General features: G+C 34.8%; 1 protein-coding gene across 1 annotated transcript in view; it reads right to left on the bottom strand.

Annotated features, from left to right (window-relative positions):
• The window catches only part of TBC1D32 (TBC1 domain family, member 32), a 254,389-nt gene that overhangs the window by 62,017 nt on the left and 173,924 nt on the right, over positions 1–18,448 (bottom strand). The window contains exon 25 of the mRNA XM_011989387.1: positions 753–878. Within this exon, the coding sequence (XP_011844777.1) occupies positions 753–878 (126 nt within the window). The remainder of the gene's footprint in view (positions 1–752; positions 879–18,448) is intronic.

Raw genomic sequence — 18,448 nt, 5'->3', positions numbered from 1 at the left:
TGCCTCGCCCTGCTTCAGCTCTCACTGGTCGGGCTGCAGCAGCTGACCAGCACCGATTGTCCGGTACTCTCTAGTGAGATTAACCCAGTACCTCAGCTGAAAATGCAGAAATCACCGGTCTTCTGTGTCGCTTGCGCTGGGAGTTGGAGACTGGAGCTGTTCCTATTCGGCCATCTTGCTCCGCCCCCCCGACATTAGAACTTTTTTCTCAGCACTTCTTTTTACTTTATTCAGAATAAGTAATGTTAATTTAAAAAATGGTTTCAGAAAACAAATGCACAAGCAGATAACTGAATACAAATAAACTTGTTTGCTAATTTAGAAAACATAGCTGTTCCCTTAAAACAAAATTTCTTTAGGAGTCACTAAATTTACTTGCATGCATATAAAAGTGATTCAAAATAACAATGTTGATTAAAAAATCAATAAAATTTCTAAAAACTATAGCAACATGTCATACTCAGGTAAAAACTGGTAAAACCAAGCAAATTGCTACCTAGGTAGAGGTAGTGTTCTAGTTTTGCTCACCAAGGCTGCTTAGACAGTTCCAAAAAAAAGAAAAGAAAAAAAAGCAACGCTTAGTAGTGTCTCAGATTTTAATTTGTGTTCTCTTAAGTTTCTCAGAAATAAGTGAACTTCTGGAATTAGCATTATGTTTCCTACATATGCCAATACTAATCTTTAAGAACCACAGATTCTATGAATACAATTTTCATACATAAGAAAACCCAAAACGGAAACAATGTACTTACCCTCTCCACTGATTATATCAGGTTTGGCTTTCATTATTTTGCAAAATTGTCTTCGGCAGTTTACTATCCATTCAGTTTGTTTATCAGATATTTTGAGGCATAATAAAAGCTTGCCAAGATCATTGTCTAATCAGAAAGATAACATATTATTATAATAAGACATGCTAGATATACTGAAAAATTATTAATGTTAACTATGTAAACATTGAAAATTCCATATAGAATACATATGGCTTTCAAAGGGAAACAGATATTCTTCTGTAATTACATCTTATACCATTAATTGTTTGTTACATGTATTAAAAGTTCACAACAATGAATTACTAAATTATTAAAAGCTCATAAAATGGATTGTGATTTGTAACCATAATTCTTGAATAGCCTTTTTCTTATATGAATATGGCTCATTACTGAGTATCTGTTTTAATAGACAGCATGAATTTTAAAATTTCGTTATGTAGACTGACAGGAACACTAAACTCATTCCTCAGGTACTTTCAGATACAATTTTTTATTTACTTCTTTAAAAGCAAAAAGAAAGTGTAAAAAATCTTTAATCAATCATTTAGTTATTCATCTTGGAAAAAAATCTGCTGATGAAGGGGTTAAAATATGCTATTCTGGCATCTTGATTATTTAAATTGAAGACATTTGAAAAACAGCAAGTGCAAGATTATGTTAACCTTCCTGGTGTTTCTCTAAGAAGAAAATGAAATTCTCATGTGAAAGACACTCTCTATACCAGAAGAAAAGACAACATATTTACCTTCAAGGATGAGAAGTTGAGACCAGAGAGTACTTTGCAAACCTTATTAAAATGACTTCTCTTTTAAGCCTCCCACATAATTTAGTCACATTTTCACAGTTTATTATTCTTTGTTCAACTCAGTATACAGGTAACTGCTTCTTTGAGTCTTCATTTCCCTATGAGAACTCTCATGCCACATAAAACTTGTATTATGCTTTTCTCCTGTTAATCTGTTATTTCAATTTAATTATCAGATCCTGCTGGGATCCAAAGATGATGGAGGTAGAGATTTTCTGCGCATAAACTGAAGATAATGAATAGGGCTAAGGAAAGTATTTATTGCTAAAATATAACTTTTCTTCTAAGTGAACTCATGAATACATAGCAGATTCCATTTAATTACATAGCTTTAAAGGTACTTATACCCATGAGATTTTATTTTAAAAAAATCAATGAATAATATGGTAAATGAACATTTAAGTGTTGTTAAAAAAGATATATGCATATGTATTCATATAGACATATACATATGTAAAAATTCAAAGGAGACAAAAGAGGCAAAGATGTTCTCTTATTTTCTAGAATAAAATGGGAGAATCAGTAGCCAAGTTAATTCACAGCTTTTTCTTTACCACTTCTCTTGAAAGAGATTTTGGGGATAAAAAGAGAACAAGAACCTTTTGAAATTATTTAAAGGTTTAATTGTTTCTGCTCTAAATTAGGGTATGGGAACATTAACACTACAAAATCATCTACCTAAGCTCTATTTTAGGTTACTTAATCCCACTAGGAAGATACCAGTGGTCAACCTGATACTTGAGAGGGTTTCAGCTAACAATGTCTGTCTTTTTTCTTAAAAAAGAAAATTATAATGATGAAAGCAAGTCTTTATTCTTCCAGGTTTTAAAAATCAAATAAGCTTTCCAGCATAATACAACTATTTAAATTTAACTTTTCAGCCCAATTTTTATAAAATTCCATTTACTACATACAGAAGTCCTCCTGTGTGGATAAAGACAATATCACTGCCCTCATGAAATGCACATGTCATATATATGCATGTACATGTGTGTATATACATATAAACAAACAGATGATAATATTGTAATCAAGGCATGTCACTCCTGTGATCTAAAATTTCAGTGTTATTTAGCCCTAAGAAAAGTGCTACATATTACTGCATGATCCTCATGATTATCATATATAAAATCATGATTTTTGTAGCTATTTCCCTATTTGACATTTGGGTCAGAAAAAGCCTTTTTATATCAAAGCTACACACATACTCTCTCATACAAACACATGAATACACAGATACATACACCAAACACATGTGGACTCACATAAATACATAAAGCAAAAAGTTGTTCTGTTGAAAGCATATGTAATTCTGATATTCAGCACTAATCTACTGTCTTTGAATACCAAGACTACAATGATACATTTCACAAATAGCCTCAGTCAGAAGCAATAACTAGAGAAAAATTATCAAGCATTAAATCAAAAGAGAAAATGATTCTTTTTAATAAAAACACTTAAAACTATAAACTCATAAAGTTTCAACAGAGCTAATAATTTTATTGAAAACTATGTTATTGCTAACAAAAAATTTTTAATGTTAAATGTATCTTGACAAGAATTAGGTAAAGACTTAATTCAACATTATTGAAATTGAATTTTTATTGTTTTCATTTAAAATATCCACATTACATATTCCCAAGAACAAAATACCTAGAGCCTAATAAGAAATACTAGTGACACACGATTGCAAAGAAAATGCAGTTTTTTCATCTTTGTTTCCTCCTCTATTTTCTTCTTCTACTCATGTGTAACTCCATCTTTTACCTCCTTCAAACAAAGGATGTTACTACCTCCTTCAGAGGACATCCATACAGCCCTTTCATAGGCTATCTGCTATTTATAATTCTGTTTTCTTTTTACTCTTCCCTCCTCTTGCTCTCCATTCTCTCTCCTTTCACACTTGCTATTCTGTTTTGCTTTCTCATCATCTCATTCTAAGGAAAAGAACACAAGGCATTATAATTGTAAACAGCACCGAGGCAGCATATGTGGTACGCGCCTGAATCTACCAGTTGGTAGACAGCCTGAAGGACCCAGTTCAGGTAGCTGGAAATTGGATTTGAGGCAATAAAGAAATGCTGAGCTGAAAACAGGCTGACTAAAAGACTGTTAGAGAGGCAGCTTTGTACCCTGCATTATAATTCTGGCTACTCTTCCCCCAGCCATCATAGAGAGTATATGCTTTACAGTTTGCATTCCTCAAAGTTAAAAATATGAAGTGATGTGATATGGTTTTAACTGAAAAACATGTATTATCTGTGACACTACTGAGTTTAAGGGGAACAATAAATAACTCCTTTATCTTCTCCAAATCTGGGACCAACTGAGAAGCCAACAGGTATAGATAAACAGAGTTCAAAGTTATCAGTGTTAGTATACAAATAGCTAAATTAAGCATCATTGCTTGCATCTACTGCCATATGGCCTTGTAGATATCTTCCCTGAACTGAATACCATAAATCTATTCAGCCATAGACAGACAGAGACAATCAAAGGCCTCTCCTGACTCTTCTTGCTAGAAAAAGTGCAAAAATAAAAGTGGCTAAATTACAAGTGCAGCCTACAAGTAGGCTAGCCCACGACCTTCTATTCCTTCTTCCAGATTTACTTATCAACCATTCCTCTTAACTTACGCAGAATGAGTAAGGAAGTCCAGGGAGAGGCCAATGGTATTACTCTAGCAAAGGCCCTTTGATATAGAGACATGAGGTAAGGGAAAATGAAAGCTCCTCCATAATAGATATTTTAGGCATACGACAATTCTAAATTAGTGACTGTGAGTATAATATGAATAATACATAGAATTCCATATTTCCCAAAATTTATACATGGAACATTTCTATATTTATAATCAGGAAAAAAAGAATATTTTAAAAAGTTTTGCCTCTGGCCACGATGGAGGAACTAGGAATAGACTTGCCTTCTGCTGTAAACAACCAGACTGGATAAAATATATCAAACAACTGTTTTCAGACATTAGCCAATAGGCAGTGCAGGATTGTAATGTTTGAGAAAAGGGAAACCAATCAGGTGAGCTTTATGATTGTCCACTATCTTCTTGGAGGTTTTGTTGAATTAAGGAGACAGATGTCAGATTTCAAAGAGATTAAAGAGGCGAAAATTTGTGGAATAGAATACTGGAGAGAAAGAGCTCTAGCAAACTGGTTAACTATTTGTCAAGTTGCCTGCTGATTGATCAGCTGTGGAGACTAAGCGTGAAATTTCACAAGGCTGAGCAAGCAACAGCTGGGGAATATAAACTGAATAATTCCCAGAGCACACCTAGAGTTACAAGATGTCCAAGTTCCAAACAGAGTGGAGAGTACTAGTTAATTACCTGGGTTTTCCACAGAGGTCCCAGAAAGGTCATACCTTGGTAACAGGTAAAATTAGTCATAAAGGAAGGCAATTATACATCCACCCTAACAAAAAAATGGAAGTCCTGAAAGTAAAGTTGATCCACAAGTAACTTAGCTGCCCGCCAAAAAAAATGTCCACCACTCCTTAAAGAAAGACAATAAAATCTAGCACTCAGTGTAAATAAGGTCTAATGCCCTCAAAAACTCCACTAACATGAAGAAAAAGGAAGAATGTGACTCACAACTTGAAGATACATCAACTAACAGATTAACAGATACAGACTCACCAAAGACTGAAATTAGCAAGGACATAAAAGCAATTATTTTTAGGGATTTGAAGAAAATACAAACCAAAGGTAGATGTTTAAACAAACTGTAGTTTTTCAACACTGCCATCTCAGTAAAAAGAGACAATTGAATGGGACATGCAACAATCTGGGTCAATCTCAAAACCATTATGCTAAAAGAAAGGAAACAGGTACAAAGAATGTATCCTATGTAATTCTATTTGTATGAAATGTTGGAACAGGAAAAACTAATCTTATAGCAGTGGTTCTCAAGTGGACATGGTTTTGCTCCCCAGGGAACACTTGGCAATGTCTATAGACATTTCTGATTGTCACAACTGAGAAGAGAGAGGGAGAGTTTTATTGGCATGAAGTGGATTGGAGCCAGGGATGCTGCTAAGAAATCCTACAATGCACAGGACAATCCCCCCCGGCAAAGGAAAGCAACCCAAAACATTAATACTGCTAAGATTGAGAAGCCCTGACTTATAGTAAAGAAAAAAGTTAATAGTAGCATGCAAGTGGGTGGAGAGAAGCTGACTGCAAAAGACAAAGGGAATTAATGTGGGATCATGAAAAAATGTTCTACATTTGATTATGGTGGTGGTGATCTTTGTATAAATATTTCTAAATATTCAAACTCCTTTCTTAAAACAGATGCATTCTGTTGTATACAGAAATTTTATTATATACACATGTGTATGGAAACAAGAATGCGTATAATTAAAAGTTACTTAAGTGTTTGAAATTAAGCATACTAGTATGTTACTAAAATATGAGCAGTTATAGTTCATAATTTGTTATAAAGTCTGTATCAGAACTCACTGAGCTTTAACTAAAAGTATATGAATGTGTAAAATGATTCACTTACAAGAACTCTAATGACTATATTATGGTAAAGTGTTTTAAAGTATACATTTTAAAACTCCTCATTAATATGTCCTGATATGAGGTTCTGACTGTTTTCTGAGTGAAATACAGGCTCCTGTAATGAAATGAACATTCACTTATTAGGACTAAATAAGAAAGCAATTTATATTTTCTAGGTGATTAAATATAATAATCCCTTTTAAATTCACAATGCTTTATTTTTATAGCAACCATGTCTACATTCCTCTAAGAGTGCAATATTATTTCTAGAGACAGAGTATAATAAACGATGTCTCAGTATATCCATTCTATATCCAGTTATGATAAAGTCACCATGGAAAACTACCAGTTTGTTTTCCCAAGAAAGGCTTGAAGTATCTAATGAGTAAGGTAGAGAAAGAAACAGTCTTCTTCTCTATATTCTTTAAGACCACTATGATTTATAGACAACTATTTAAAAAAAAAAAAAAAAAACTACTTTAATCTCTATCCTTACCACCACTGAGGAAAAGGAAAACAAAAAAGAAAACATCAAGTTTCAAGTTTAAAAAATCGATTGATGATAGTTGAAAATATTTCAAAAACTCTGAAATTCTTTGTTAGGGTAAGCATTATAATCTTTTTATATTTGGGGATACTATATAATTATTTTCTCAGGTCATATAGGATCAAAGATTATATAAAAAATGTAAGATTATTATAGATAATGTAGAAAGAGAGACTATACAGAAAGAATATCTGTATAGTTCTTTCATTTCAAGGGGAGCAAAACAGTAAGGTCAATATAAATATAAAGGAAAACATGCAATCTACACAGAAAACGTTTAATAATTTCTTTCTAGGATGTCAGTCACTAATTTTGATGTGCCTACTTATAACTGACATTTCAAAAGGGAGAAAAAGTAAAATAAAGACTTCATAAACTAGCAAGAGATTCCTAGGCTTAATTTAGATAGACTACCTTGTATTATCCTGAAGTTTATTTTTGTGTTTCTACTTACTTTCTCTTCCTCCATTTAGACTGATGCAGTCAGCATTTCACTTTATTACCATAATAAGCAAGGAAAAACCTTGGAGTGGTCTCTGAGAAGCAATTCTACAGAAAACTAATACAAGGAATTTAGGTATCATTCCATCTATAAATTTGGGAGTATCCAAATTCTGACGAGTCTCTATTTTGTGTGAACAGCTGTGGATTAAGGTATGTCATCTCTATCTTTAACATAGAGTATTCCTTATTTTGGATTTATCATCCCACTTTTGCTTTTCATTAATATTTGATAACTAAGCATTTACTATAGGAGAAATTGGTGGAAATAAACAAATGAAGAATTAGTCTTCCCTTGTCATCCTACTATCTATTTTCTCTGCTATAGATAAGTGTTTCAAATATGACAGTAAAAATACATGAAAACTAAGTTTTACTTATCAAAAGAAAATACTTATTCTGATTTTCTAGTCATCTCAATAGCTGCAGCTCAAGATTTACTACAGAGGGGAAAATCCATAATCTCAGTCATACTACCAGCTTCCTTAGTTCATAGGTTGACGTCAAATAAAAGTCAATTACCTTTATCTGCAGAAAATAAATCTTAATTCCAAGGTTAGAAACAATAAGAAAAGAAAAAAGCATGAGAAAATGTCTGACTTGACATAAAGGCCTAGATAAATATTTGATAAAAGACTATATCAACAAAAAGTATTTATAGACTAACTATATGTGTAAGACAGAATACAAAAGGCTTTTAAAATAAGCACACACAATACCTATCATCATGTTATAGTACACTTTATATAGTACCATATTATCTTTCAAAGAATTTTTACTCATGCCTAGGGAATTCTATTTTATTGGGGGAGAATTAGTAATCCTAAAGTTTACATAATTCATCACACTTGCAAAGGCAATCCAGTCCAGTCATTTGTTAAATAGGCAATTTTCATTATTTTATCAAAATGCAATTGTAATTACAGTCCATCTCATTCTCCTCTTTTCTCTCTTGAAAGTTTATTTCCACATACTATGTAGGTAATATTCCAATTTTAAATCTTTACTACTAGAATTGGAGAATGGATTGCCATCAATTTGTAAATGAAATGGCAATAAATTCATCAGGGACATGAACAGAGACTTAATTTCTGAAAAGGCAGAAAGTATCAGCAAGAATCAACACCAGTGAATAAGGATACATATCCAATAAGAACAAGAAAAATTGTTAAACCAAATCAGTATAGACTAATGAAAACTATCTTGTTAAATTAAGGATATTGTTCTAGTGAAAAAAATAGACATTTGTAGTTAAGAAGGCTATATTTCAACATCTTTTAATGGAAAAAGAAACTTAATATCAACATAAGACAATAAAATACGTAGGCATCCTAAGATTATAATTATAAAACCCAAGAGCTTTTTTACTCACTCACTGAACGCTGCATAGCTCCAGAGACACAGAATATGGTATTCTTGTTCTTTGGCCCCATCTCTAATTTAGAAATGTTATCTATCATTAGTTTTGTTATTAACCAAAACACATTGCAATAATTTTCTAACTGTTCTATAAATGGTACTTTGCAATGATAAAATATTCAAAATAAACTTTATAAATAGTAATAGCTACAAAAGGAAAACTTTTTCCATTCTCCAAAATATTAATGCATTAACATTGCCAGGGGTTTGTATTTTCACTTGTCTATTTTTATAAAGTGCCAAAACTATGCAAATAATATAGATGCAATATAGTGACTTAGCCTTATGGTCTTTACCTAAGAGCATAATATGGTTTTCAAGGACATTTGACTCATACATAGAACCCAATGATTCAAGACATATTTTATACTGAATTTATTCAGAGCTGAAAATTTACAAATGATGAAAAACAAGTTCTAACTAGAATTCGCTTCTGTTTTATATAATATAAACCTCCCCCCACCCTGCTTTCATTTAATTTGTAGTAAAAAAAAAAAAAAAAAAAAAGTTACTTTGGGTTGGGGCAAAGAAAAATATACTATAGAGGGATATTTATATCTTACATATTATTAACTTTAAAATGATCTGTTTTCTCATAGAGGAATAATATCATCTGAAACTATCTGGCTACAAGTACTGGAATGATCTGACTATAAAGATTTTAATATTACTTGGTATATTACATTAAAAGGAATGATTACAACCATATAACTTATTGTTTTATATAGTATTTGAAAGAGAATGTTTTACCAGGCAGAAAATCAGTTTCTTATCAGATAAGCAGAAATGTGATGGAGGAAGCAGTCAAGTAAGATACTGAAGCTATAAAAGACTAAATTTGAAGTAATCACAGACTAAAAGGCTGTACATTTTTTAGTTATTTTTTTCAACCGTGAAAAAATAGGAAGTAATGCTAACAATGCACACCTTTTATGTGCCATAAAAATGTAAAGTACCACTTGCTAAGTGATGAAATAACTATAATAGAAGTGTCTACTTCACCAATAATATATACCCAAGTCTAATTCAAGCAGCTTTCTAACTGTAAACTTTTGCATACTCTAGAACATGAGTCAAATCAGAGGTTATTCCAAATATGAGTAAAATTTCCTAAATTTATTTAGATTAGCCTGAACAAAAGTTTTAATGTCCAGTGACAAAGTCAAAGAGACAGCTTGATAATGGAAAAAATACAGGAGGAAGAAGTCCAACATTGATTTACTCTTTCATCCAATAAATATTTATGTACTGCCTACTACCTACGGGAACAGCATCTTTGCTTCATAGAAATTACATTTTAGGATAGTAGACAATAAATAATACATAAGCTCACTGTAAGGTATAAATACTCTTAGAGAAATAAACAAAGGTCCAGAGAGATAAATAAGCAAGAGAAGAAACATATTTTAGGTAAGGTGGAGGTAACTTCTCTGAAGAAGTGACATTTTTACTAAGTTCAAAAGGTTTAAACAGGACTACCAATGGGAAGAGTAGGAATTAGTATTCCAGGAAAAGGGAGTATCAGGAACAAAGGATCAAAGGCATAAGCCTAATGTCTATAAGAAACTTGTATCTAGAATAAATAAAGTGCTCTTACAACTCAATTATTAAAAGACAACAAAATTAAAAATGGCCAAAGTGATGGAACAGTCACTTCTCAAAGGAAGATACCAAATGGCCAATAAGCACATGAAAAGTCATCAGCAAAATACAAATCAAAATCACAATGAGATACCACTTCATAGCCACTGGAATAGTTAGATCAAAAGGCCAGATGAAGAGATAAAGAAAATAATTTATGTCAGCTGCTCAAATGATTAAACATAGATTATCATATAATCAGCAATTCCATTCTAGGTATACTGAAGAGAAATGAAATGTATGTTCACACATTAACTTAGGCATGAATGTGTAGGAGTTTGGTCAGGGTGGTGGGAAAAGTTGTAAAAACAAAAGTTATAGCAAAGACACAGACTTTCTTAAAAAGCCAGAGGTTTTGCAAAAGTTTTAGGAAAAGGTTATGGCTAAAGGCAGCCTAATCCTCTTACCTTTAGCTAATAGCAAAAAGCAAATAACAAGGGAATGTAGAGGAGTTTATCTAGACAGCTTGTTTACTTATATTGTCCTAAAACCGACCTTTGATCATTCATGCACAAGACTGCTCTCTACTCGAGGGGTCAACAATGTTTATTACACACAGACTGTGTTTGCTCCAGCCTTTGTCATTAAATCTGTACTAAATAAATGCGAGCATTGCCAGCTTTAGAGGGACTGCAAACTCTTTTGACCCCTAGTGCTGACAGTCTCCTAGTCCACTCTTTCACTGGATTACCTTTGTCTAAGTACTCCTGTCATCTGTCACTCAGCCAGTGTCTGCAGGACAGACTCGGCATGAATGTTTATGCATAAGGTCAGAGAAAGGCAATCTAATGCCAAGTGGCATGACTGCCAGTAACCTTGTGAGTCAGCACCACACTTTGGATGCTCTATTGGTCTCATTAGTAGCACTAGAAACATACACAAAATGACCAGAAAAATTACTTTCCTCTTTAAAGTTAGCAGCCTCAACTGAGTAAATATACATCCAAAAGTTTTCTTGATAAAGATAGAAATTCTACAGTAGTAAGATATATAGAATATAGATATAATTTAGATTGCTGATTATTTTATAGGTCATCCTGAATAAACATTATAAAAGTATTTTTAAGTGATGAAATGAATATAGGAAGCTAGATGGGGAAATAAGAACAACAAACATCTCATCTTCTTGAGATGTGTCTCTGTGATGCTTTCAATGACTGGAGTATGCTATCCAATTCCTCAAGCGATTTTTAATTTTCTATATGTAAGTTCTGAATTTCCCATACTCCTCTGAGAAAGAAGTCCTCATTCTGAGCATGTTGAAATGCAACATAGTAAAGTGGACTGGCCAATGGGGTAATAACTCCTGGGAAATCTAATTTTAGCTCAGAAAAACAAAAACAAAAGAAACCAAATTACTGTTTTACTACCTTCTTGTTCCATATAGAAGGGCATTATAAGGCAGTCTCCAGTAGTTCACCTTAAAAGCTCCTAACATTCTAACTGGTACTTGCTTTTGACCATAGTACAACTCTTCTTTTCCATCCAATCTGTTTGCCTCTTTTTTGTCTTTTGTAGAGGCAGTAAGTTATAACACTAGTACATATAACTGGTGCTTATATTATAGTACTAACTATAACATTAGTACTATAAGTTATAACGCTAGTACATATTATACTACCTATCTACACCCTCAGGTAACAGAGAAATGATATTCTAAGTAGAAATTATTTCTACCATATGGAAGTGAATGTTTTTGTGTGTGATGATCTATACATATACTCATATACATGTATTCAAGTGTACATATACACACATATGTATACATATATATACACAGAGAATGTATAGATCAATAGCTTTTAAATGGCCACTTACATTTTAATATGGTCATCCTAAATATGTTCATAAAGAAAAATAATTGAGCCAAATGATGTCTCAAAATTCTTATTTATAGATGAAGAAGAATCATCTAACACTTAACACTGATGCCAGTGAGCTAACAAGAGGCAATTTAACAGATGAGATGCTAACTGTAGCAAACAGAATAAATCTAGAAGCTGGGAGACCAATGAAGAGGATGTCACCATGTGCACACAACTGAAGTGATTTTTTTTTCCCACAACAATGAAATTATATCCCAAAATTGTGCAGTGCAAATGATGACTAAACTAACACCTTACGAAATCTGTGAATCATCACATGTGAATCACAAAACAAGAATGGAAAGTAGATGACTCTTGCTGCCAAAATAACTTTGGTGTCTTAAATATTACTACCTTAAGCATAGTATTCTTAAAAGTGCACTATTAATGTTTAGCTTTATTTAATAGTATTTAACCAGACACATACCTGTTAGAAACACATTTAGCTCTATTTTTTTTTCATTGAGTTCACAGAGAAAGCATCACTATACTCTCCCAGGTACAAAATGAAGCTGGACATACTTCTGACTTTCCCATTTTCTGCTAAGAATATATGGTGAGTGACACAGATATCAGCAATATCAGAATGAGATACAGTCATTATGAACTGACTAAATCTCTGTAAAAATCTCTTCCCAGGCTATCTATTGCTGCCTAGATCATACTCTCTTCCTTAACAAGAACCACAATAATATCAGGATCACTCTTATTACAAGGAAGTATCAGGTACTAGTTTTAAATTGGGAATAATGTCTTATTCAAACGCTTGTGCTTTAGAACCAAACAGAAAGAAAGTAAGAGTTCCTGTCCAGTATGGTGGGAAAACAAGCAATTAAATAAGGCTTAAGATAGTACTACACTCCCTAAAACAGAGCTCACACCAGTAAAGATGTCACAAATGTGTTGGGCCTTGTAAGCTACAGGGAAGTCATTGAAGGATTTCGATTAGCAAAGTAATATGATCTAACCCATGTTTCAGCAGCATCCCTCTGGCTGTTGTGTTGAGAATAGACTAAACACTTGGCAGGACACTGCAACAGGTGAGAGATGAGAGTGGTAGTAGATGAGTGAGAGTGGTTTTATTTTAGATACGTAGAGTCAAGATTTGCTGACAGATTAGATGTGGGGTATAAAGACAGAGACAAGTGCATGAATGCCGTTAGGTTTATTGTCTGAAGAACTGGAAGCAAACAGTTGCCATTTCTGAAAGGAGAGAAAATGCCAAAGGAACAAATTTTGGGGGAGTATTAAAAATTTATCCGAGACATATTAAGTTTGATATATATATATTCAACTTACTAGGAGAAATGTCAAGGAGACAATGTAATATATGAGATACGAGTTCAAGGCAAAAATAGGCATTAGAGATATAAATCTGAGAGCCATCAGCATATTGGATAGTATTTCAGTCATAAGATCCTCACAACAGTAATGTAGCTAGAAAAAAAAAAAAGACAACTGAGAATTGAGTATGGTGCATTCCAAAGTTTAAACGTTAGAGAATTTGAAAGATCCAACAAATGAGACAAAAGAAGAATTCATCAGAGATGCAGGAGGAAAACCAAACAAGAGTATTTTCTGGAAGTCAAATGAAGAAATTATTTCAAAAAAGAGGGCAGGTTTGAGTGATACTGCTAGGTGATGAGGACTGAGATCCGACCAGTAGGCTGAATGCCGGTGGAGTATTAGGGTGAAAGCCTGATTAGCTTGAGGTGGGTCCAAGAGAGAATGGAAAGAGAGTAACGGGAATACTCAGATAACTCCTTCAAGGAATTCTGAAGTAAAAGGAAGGCCAGAAGTGAGATTTTAGTGAAGGGAAAGTATGTCCAAGAGAAGATATTTTAAATATAAGAGAATAAACACCATGCTTGTTGGCATATGGAAAAGATCAAGTAAAGATGCCCCAAGCCAAAAAATGATAATAAAGAGGGAGTTCAGGCTTTAAAAAGAGAGAAATCCTATCATTTGTGACAACACGGATGAACCTTGAGTACACTGTGTTTGGTAAAATAACCTAGGCACAGAAAGACAAACACTCTATAATCTCACTTATGTGTAAACTGAAAAATTTAAACTCATAGAAACGGGGCATAGACTGGTTACCAGAAGCTGGAGGGCAGGGTGTTGGGGGAGATGGTCAAAGGATACAAAATTTCAGTTATAGGAAAGGAATATGTTTTAAGATGTCTATTGTACAACATGGTGACTATGTTATTAACAACGTATTATATATTTGAAAATTGCCAAGAAAGCAATTTGAAATATTATCATCAGAAAAATAAGCATGTGAAACTATGCATATGTTAACTGGTTGAATTTAGTCATTCCACAATGTACACATATTTCAAAACATGTTGTATCTGATAAATATATAGAATACTTGTCAATTAAAAAATAAAATAATTTTTAAAATTACAGTGGTAAAAATCAGGTTCACTCAGGAGACTGATGATAATACAGTAGTCCCTGTTCAAGGAGATCTACCTGAACAGGATTCAATAACAACCAGAAAAGGGTTAATGGGTTAATGGTCTGTATAAAGTTGAATGAAGAGAGAGATTAAATGACTGATTTGGAGAGGCTAAAGAGTAGACACAGGGCAAGTAGAACAGACAGGTGTGGAGGCTCTAGCTGGAGAGAGAAAACAGTTTAAAGCCTTGAAAGTAAACAAAGCTGGGTAGGCAAGATCAAAAGTGAGGTAATGCTAGTTGAAGACTGATGTGAAGGATGGATGCCTTCCATCACACTATGCTATAGATGCTAAAAACCAACTGTATTACAGGGTTCTCCAAGAAATAGAACCAATAGAATTTGTATATATATAGAAGGAGATTTATTATAAGTCACTGGCTCATGTGATTATAGAGGCTGGTGTGTCCAGAATCTACAGTGCTGACCAGTAGTCTAGAGATGCAGAAAAAGAGAGAAAAGAAAAAGGGAGAACTGTTAGAAGCAAAATCTTTCAGAAGAAACCAGATGGAATGTAATGCACAAATAGAGAAATTGGTTTTCACAAGTCACACTGGCAGTTCATTTATGATAATACTAGACAGCCTAAATTGGCACAGATGTAGTTAAGTGAGTTGATGTGCCTCAGGAACACATGGAAGCTCTTCATTGGCTATTTCTACATCATTGATAAAATAGGAAACATGGCTACTAACTAAACGAAGCATGGGGAAGGAGAGGAAGGTTTGAGAAGAGAGAAATTTTGAAAACAGTCATCTAGGAGACTAGAAAAGTAACCTGGAGACACACTATACTGGGTACACTGGCAGCAGTACATTCATGCCTAAGTCAGTCATCTGCAGTTATATTCTGGGTTACACAGAGAAACTATTATTACTCCTTTTCCTGAATCACTGATAAGGGTAGAGAGAGAGTAAAATTATACTTCTCTGAGCACTGATTCCTAGGAACTAATATATTTTTCTACTCAAAAGTGTTCAATTAACCTAATTTTCTTATTTTTATTTTTTAAATTTTAGATTCAGGGGAAATATGTACAGGGTTGCTATATGGGTATATCGAGCGACAGTGAGGTTTGGGATATGGATGGTCCTGTCACTCAGGTGATGAGCACAGCAGCCAATGGTAGCTTTTCATTCCATGCTCCCCCTTCCTCCCTCCATCCCCCTATCTAGTAGTCCCTAGTGTATATTGTTTCCATCTTTATGTATATGTGTTTTCAATGTTTAGCTCCCACTTATGAGAATACACAGTATTTGGTTTTCTGTTCTTGCATTAATTCACTTAGAATAATGGCCTCCAACTGTATCCATGTTGCTGCAAAGGACATGATTTCATTCCTTTTTATGGCTGTGTAGTATTCCATGGTGAATATGTACCATATTTTCTTTATCCAGTCCACAATTGTTAGGTGCCTATGTTGATTCCATGTCTTTGCCATTGTGAACAGCTGCAATGCAAATGCGAGTGCATGTGTGTTTTTGATTGAATGAGTTATTTTCCTTTGGGTATATAGTCAGTAGTGGGATTGCTAGGTTGAAGGGTAGTTCTGTTTTAAGTTCTTTGAGAAATCTCCAGAATGCTTTCCACAGTGGCTGAAGCAATTTGCATTTGCACCAAAAGTGTGTAAGTGTTCTCTTTTCTCTGAAGCCCCACCAACATCTGTTATTTTTTGACTTTTTTAGTAATTGCCATTCTGACTGGTGTGAGATGGTATCTGTTGATTTGATTGCATTTATCTGATGATTAGTGATGGTGAGCATTTTTCATGTTATTTTTGCCACCTGTATTTTTTTTTTTTTTTGAGAAGTATCTGTCCATGTCCTTTGCCCATTTTTTAATTGCAATATTTGTTTGTTGGTTGGTTTTATTATGCTTTAAGTTCTGGGATACATGTACAGAACGTGCAGGTTTGTTACATAGGTATAAATGTGCTATGGTGGTTTGATGCACTCATCAACCTGTCATCTACATTACGTATTTCTCCTAATGCTATCCCTCCCCTTGCATTCCATCCCCTGAAAGGCCTCAGTGTGTGATGTTCCCCTCCCTGTGCCCATATGTTCTCATTGTTCAACTCCCACTTATGAGTGGGAATATGCAGTGTTTGATTTTCTGTTCCCGTGTTAGTTTGCTGAGAGTAATGGTTTCCAGCTTCATCCATGTCCCTGAAAAAGACATGAACTAATTCTTTTTATGGCTGCATAGTATTCCATGGTGTACATGTGCCACATTTTCTTTATCCAGTCTATCATTGATGGGCATTTGGGTTGGTTTCAAGTCCTTGCTATTGTGAACAGTGCTGCAATAAACATATGTGTCTTTATAATAGAATGACTTAAAATCATCTGGGTATATACCCACTAATGAGATTGCTGGGTCAGATGCTATTTCTAGTTCTAGATCCTTGAGGAACTGCCACACTGTCTTCAACAATGGTTGAAGTTTACACTCTGACTGATAGTGTAAAAGCATTCCTATTTCTTTTCTTTTCTTTTTTTTTTTTTTAGATGGGGTCTCACTCTGTCACCCAGGCTGGAGTAAAGTGGCACTCTCTCGGCTCACTGCAGCCTCCGCCTGCCGGGTTCCAGCAATTCTCCTGCCTCAGCCTCCCAGGTAGCTGGGATTACAGGCACGTGGCACCATGCCCAGCTAATGTTGGTATTTTTAGTAAAGACGTGGTTTCACCATGTTGGCCAGGCATCTTTGTGGTGTTCTCTGTATTCCCTGAATTTGAATGTTGGCCTGTCTTGCTAGGCTGGGGAAGTTCTCCTGGGTATATACTGAAGAGTGTTTTCCAAGTTGGTTCCATTCTCCCCACCACTTTCAGGCACACTGGTCAAATGTAGGTTTGGTCTTTTCTCATAGTCCCATATTTTTTGGAGGATTTGTTCATTCCTTTTCATTCTTTTTCTCTAATCTTGTCTTCATGCTTTATTTCATGAAGCTCATCTTCAATCCTTGATATACTTTCTTCTGCTTGATTGATTCGGCTACCGATACTTGTGTATGCTTCACAATTTTCTCGTGCATGCTTCACAATTTTCTCGTGCTGTGTTTTTCAGCTCCATCAGGTCATTTATGTTCTTCTCGTAACTGGTTAGTCTAGTAGCAATTACTGTAACCTTTTATCAAGGTTCTTAGTTTCCTTGCATTGGGTTAGAAAGTGCTCCTTTAGCTTGGAGGAGTTTGTTATTACTCACTTTCTGAAGCCTACTTCTGTCTATCTGTCAAACTCATTCTCCGTCCAAAGTTATGTTTCCTTGCTGGCGAGGAGTTGAAATCTTTCGCAGGAGAAAAGGTGCTCTGGTTTTTGGACTTGTCAGCTGTTTTTACTGGTTTTTCCTCATCTTTGTGGATTTATCTTTGGTCTTTGCTGTTGGTGACCTTGGGATGGAGTTTTTGCTTGGTCCTTCTTGTTGATGTTGATGCTATTGCTTTCTGCTTGTTAGTTTCCCTTCTAACAGACCCCTCTTCTGCACATCTGCTGGAGTTCGCTGGGGGTCCACTGCAGGCCTTGTTTGCTTGGGTATCACCATTGGAGGCTGCAGAACAGCAAAAATCGCTGCCTGTTCCTTCTTCTGGAATCTTCCTCCCAGAAGGGCACCCACCAGATGCCAGCTGGAGCTCTCCTGTATGAGGTGTCTGTTGAACCCTGCTGTGAGGTTTCTCCCCATCAGGAGGTATGGGGTCAGGGACCCACTTGAGGAGGCAGTCTGTCCCTTAGCAGAGCTCAAGCACTGTGCTGGGAAATCCGCTGCTCTCTTCAGAGCCAGCAAGCAGGAACGTTTAAGTCTGGTGTAGCTGCGCCCACAGCCACCCCTTCCCGCTGGGGCTCTGTCTCAGGGAGATGGGAGTTTTATCTACAAGCCCCTGACTGGGGCTGCTGCCTTTCCTTCAGAGATGCCC

Source organism: Mandrillus leucophaeus, unplaced genomic scaffold, assembly GCF_000951045.1.
Source record: "Mandrillus leucophaeus isolate KB7577 unplaced genomic scaffold, Mleu.le_1.0 Scaffold351, whole genome shotgun sequence".
NCBI lineage: Eukaryota > Metazoa > Chordata > Mammalia > Primates > Cercopithecidae > Mandrillus > Mandrillus leucophaeus.
The sequence above is the reverse complement of the archived record's forward strand: the minus strand, read 5'-3'. Positions and strand labels throughout refer to the sequence as shown.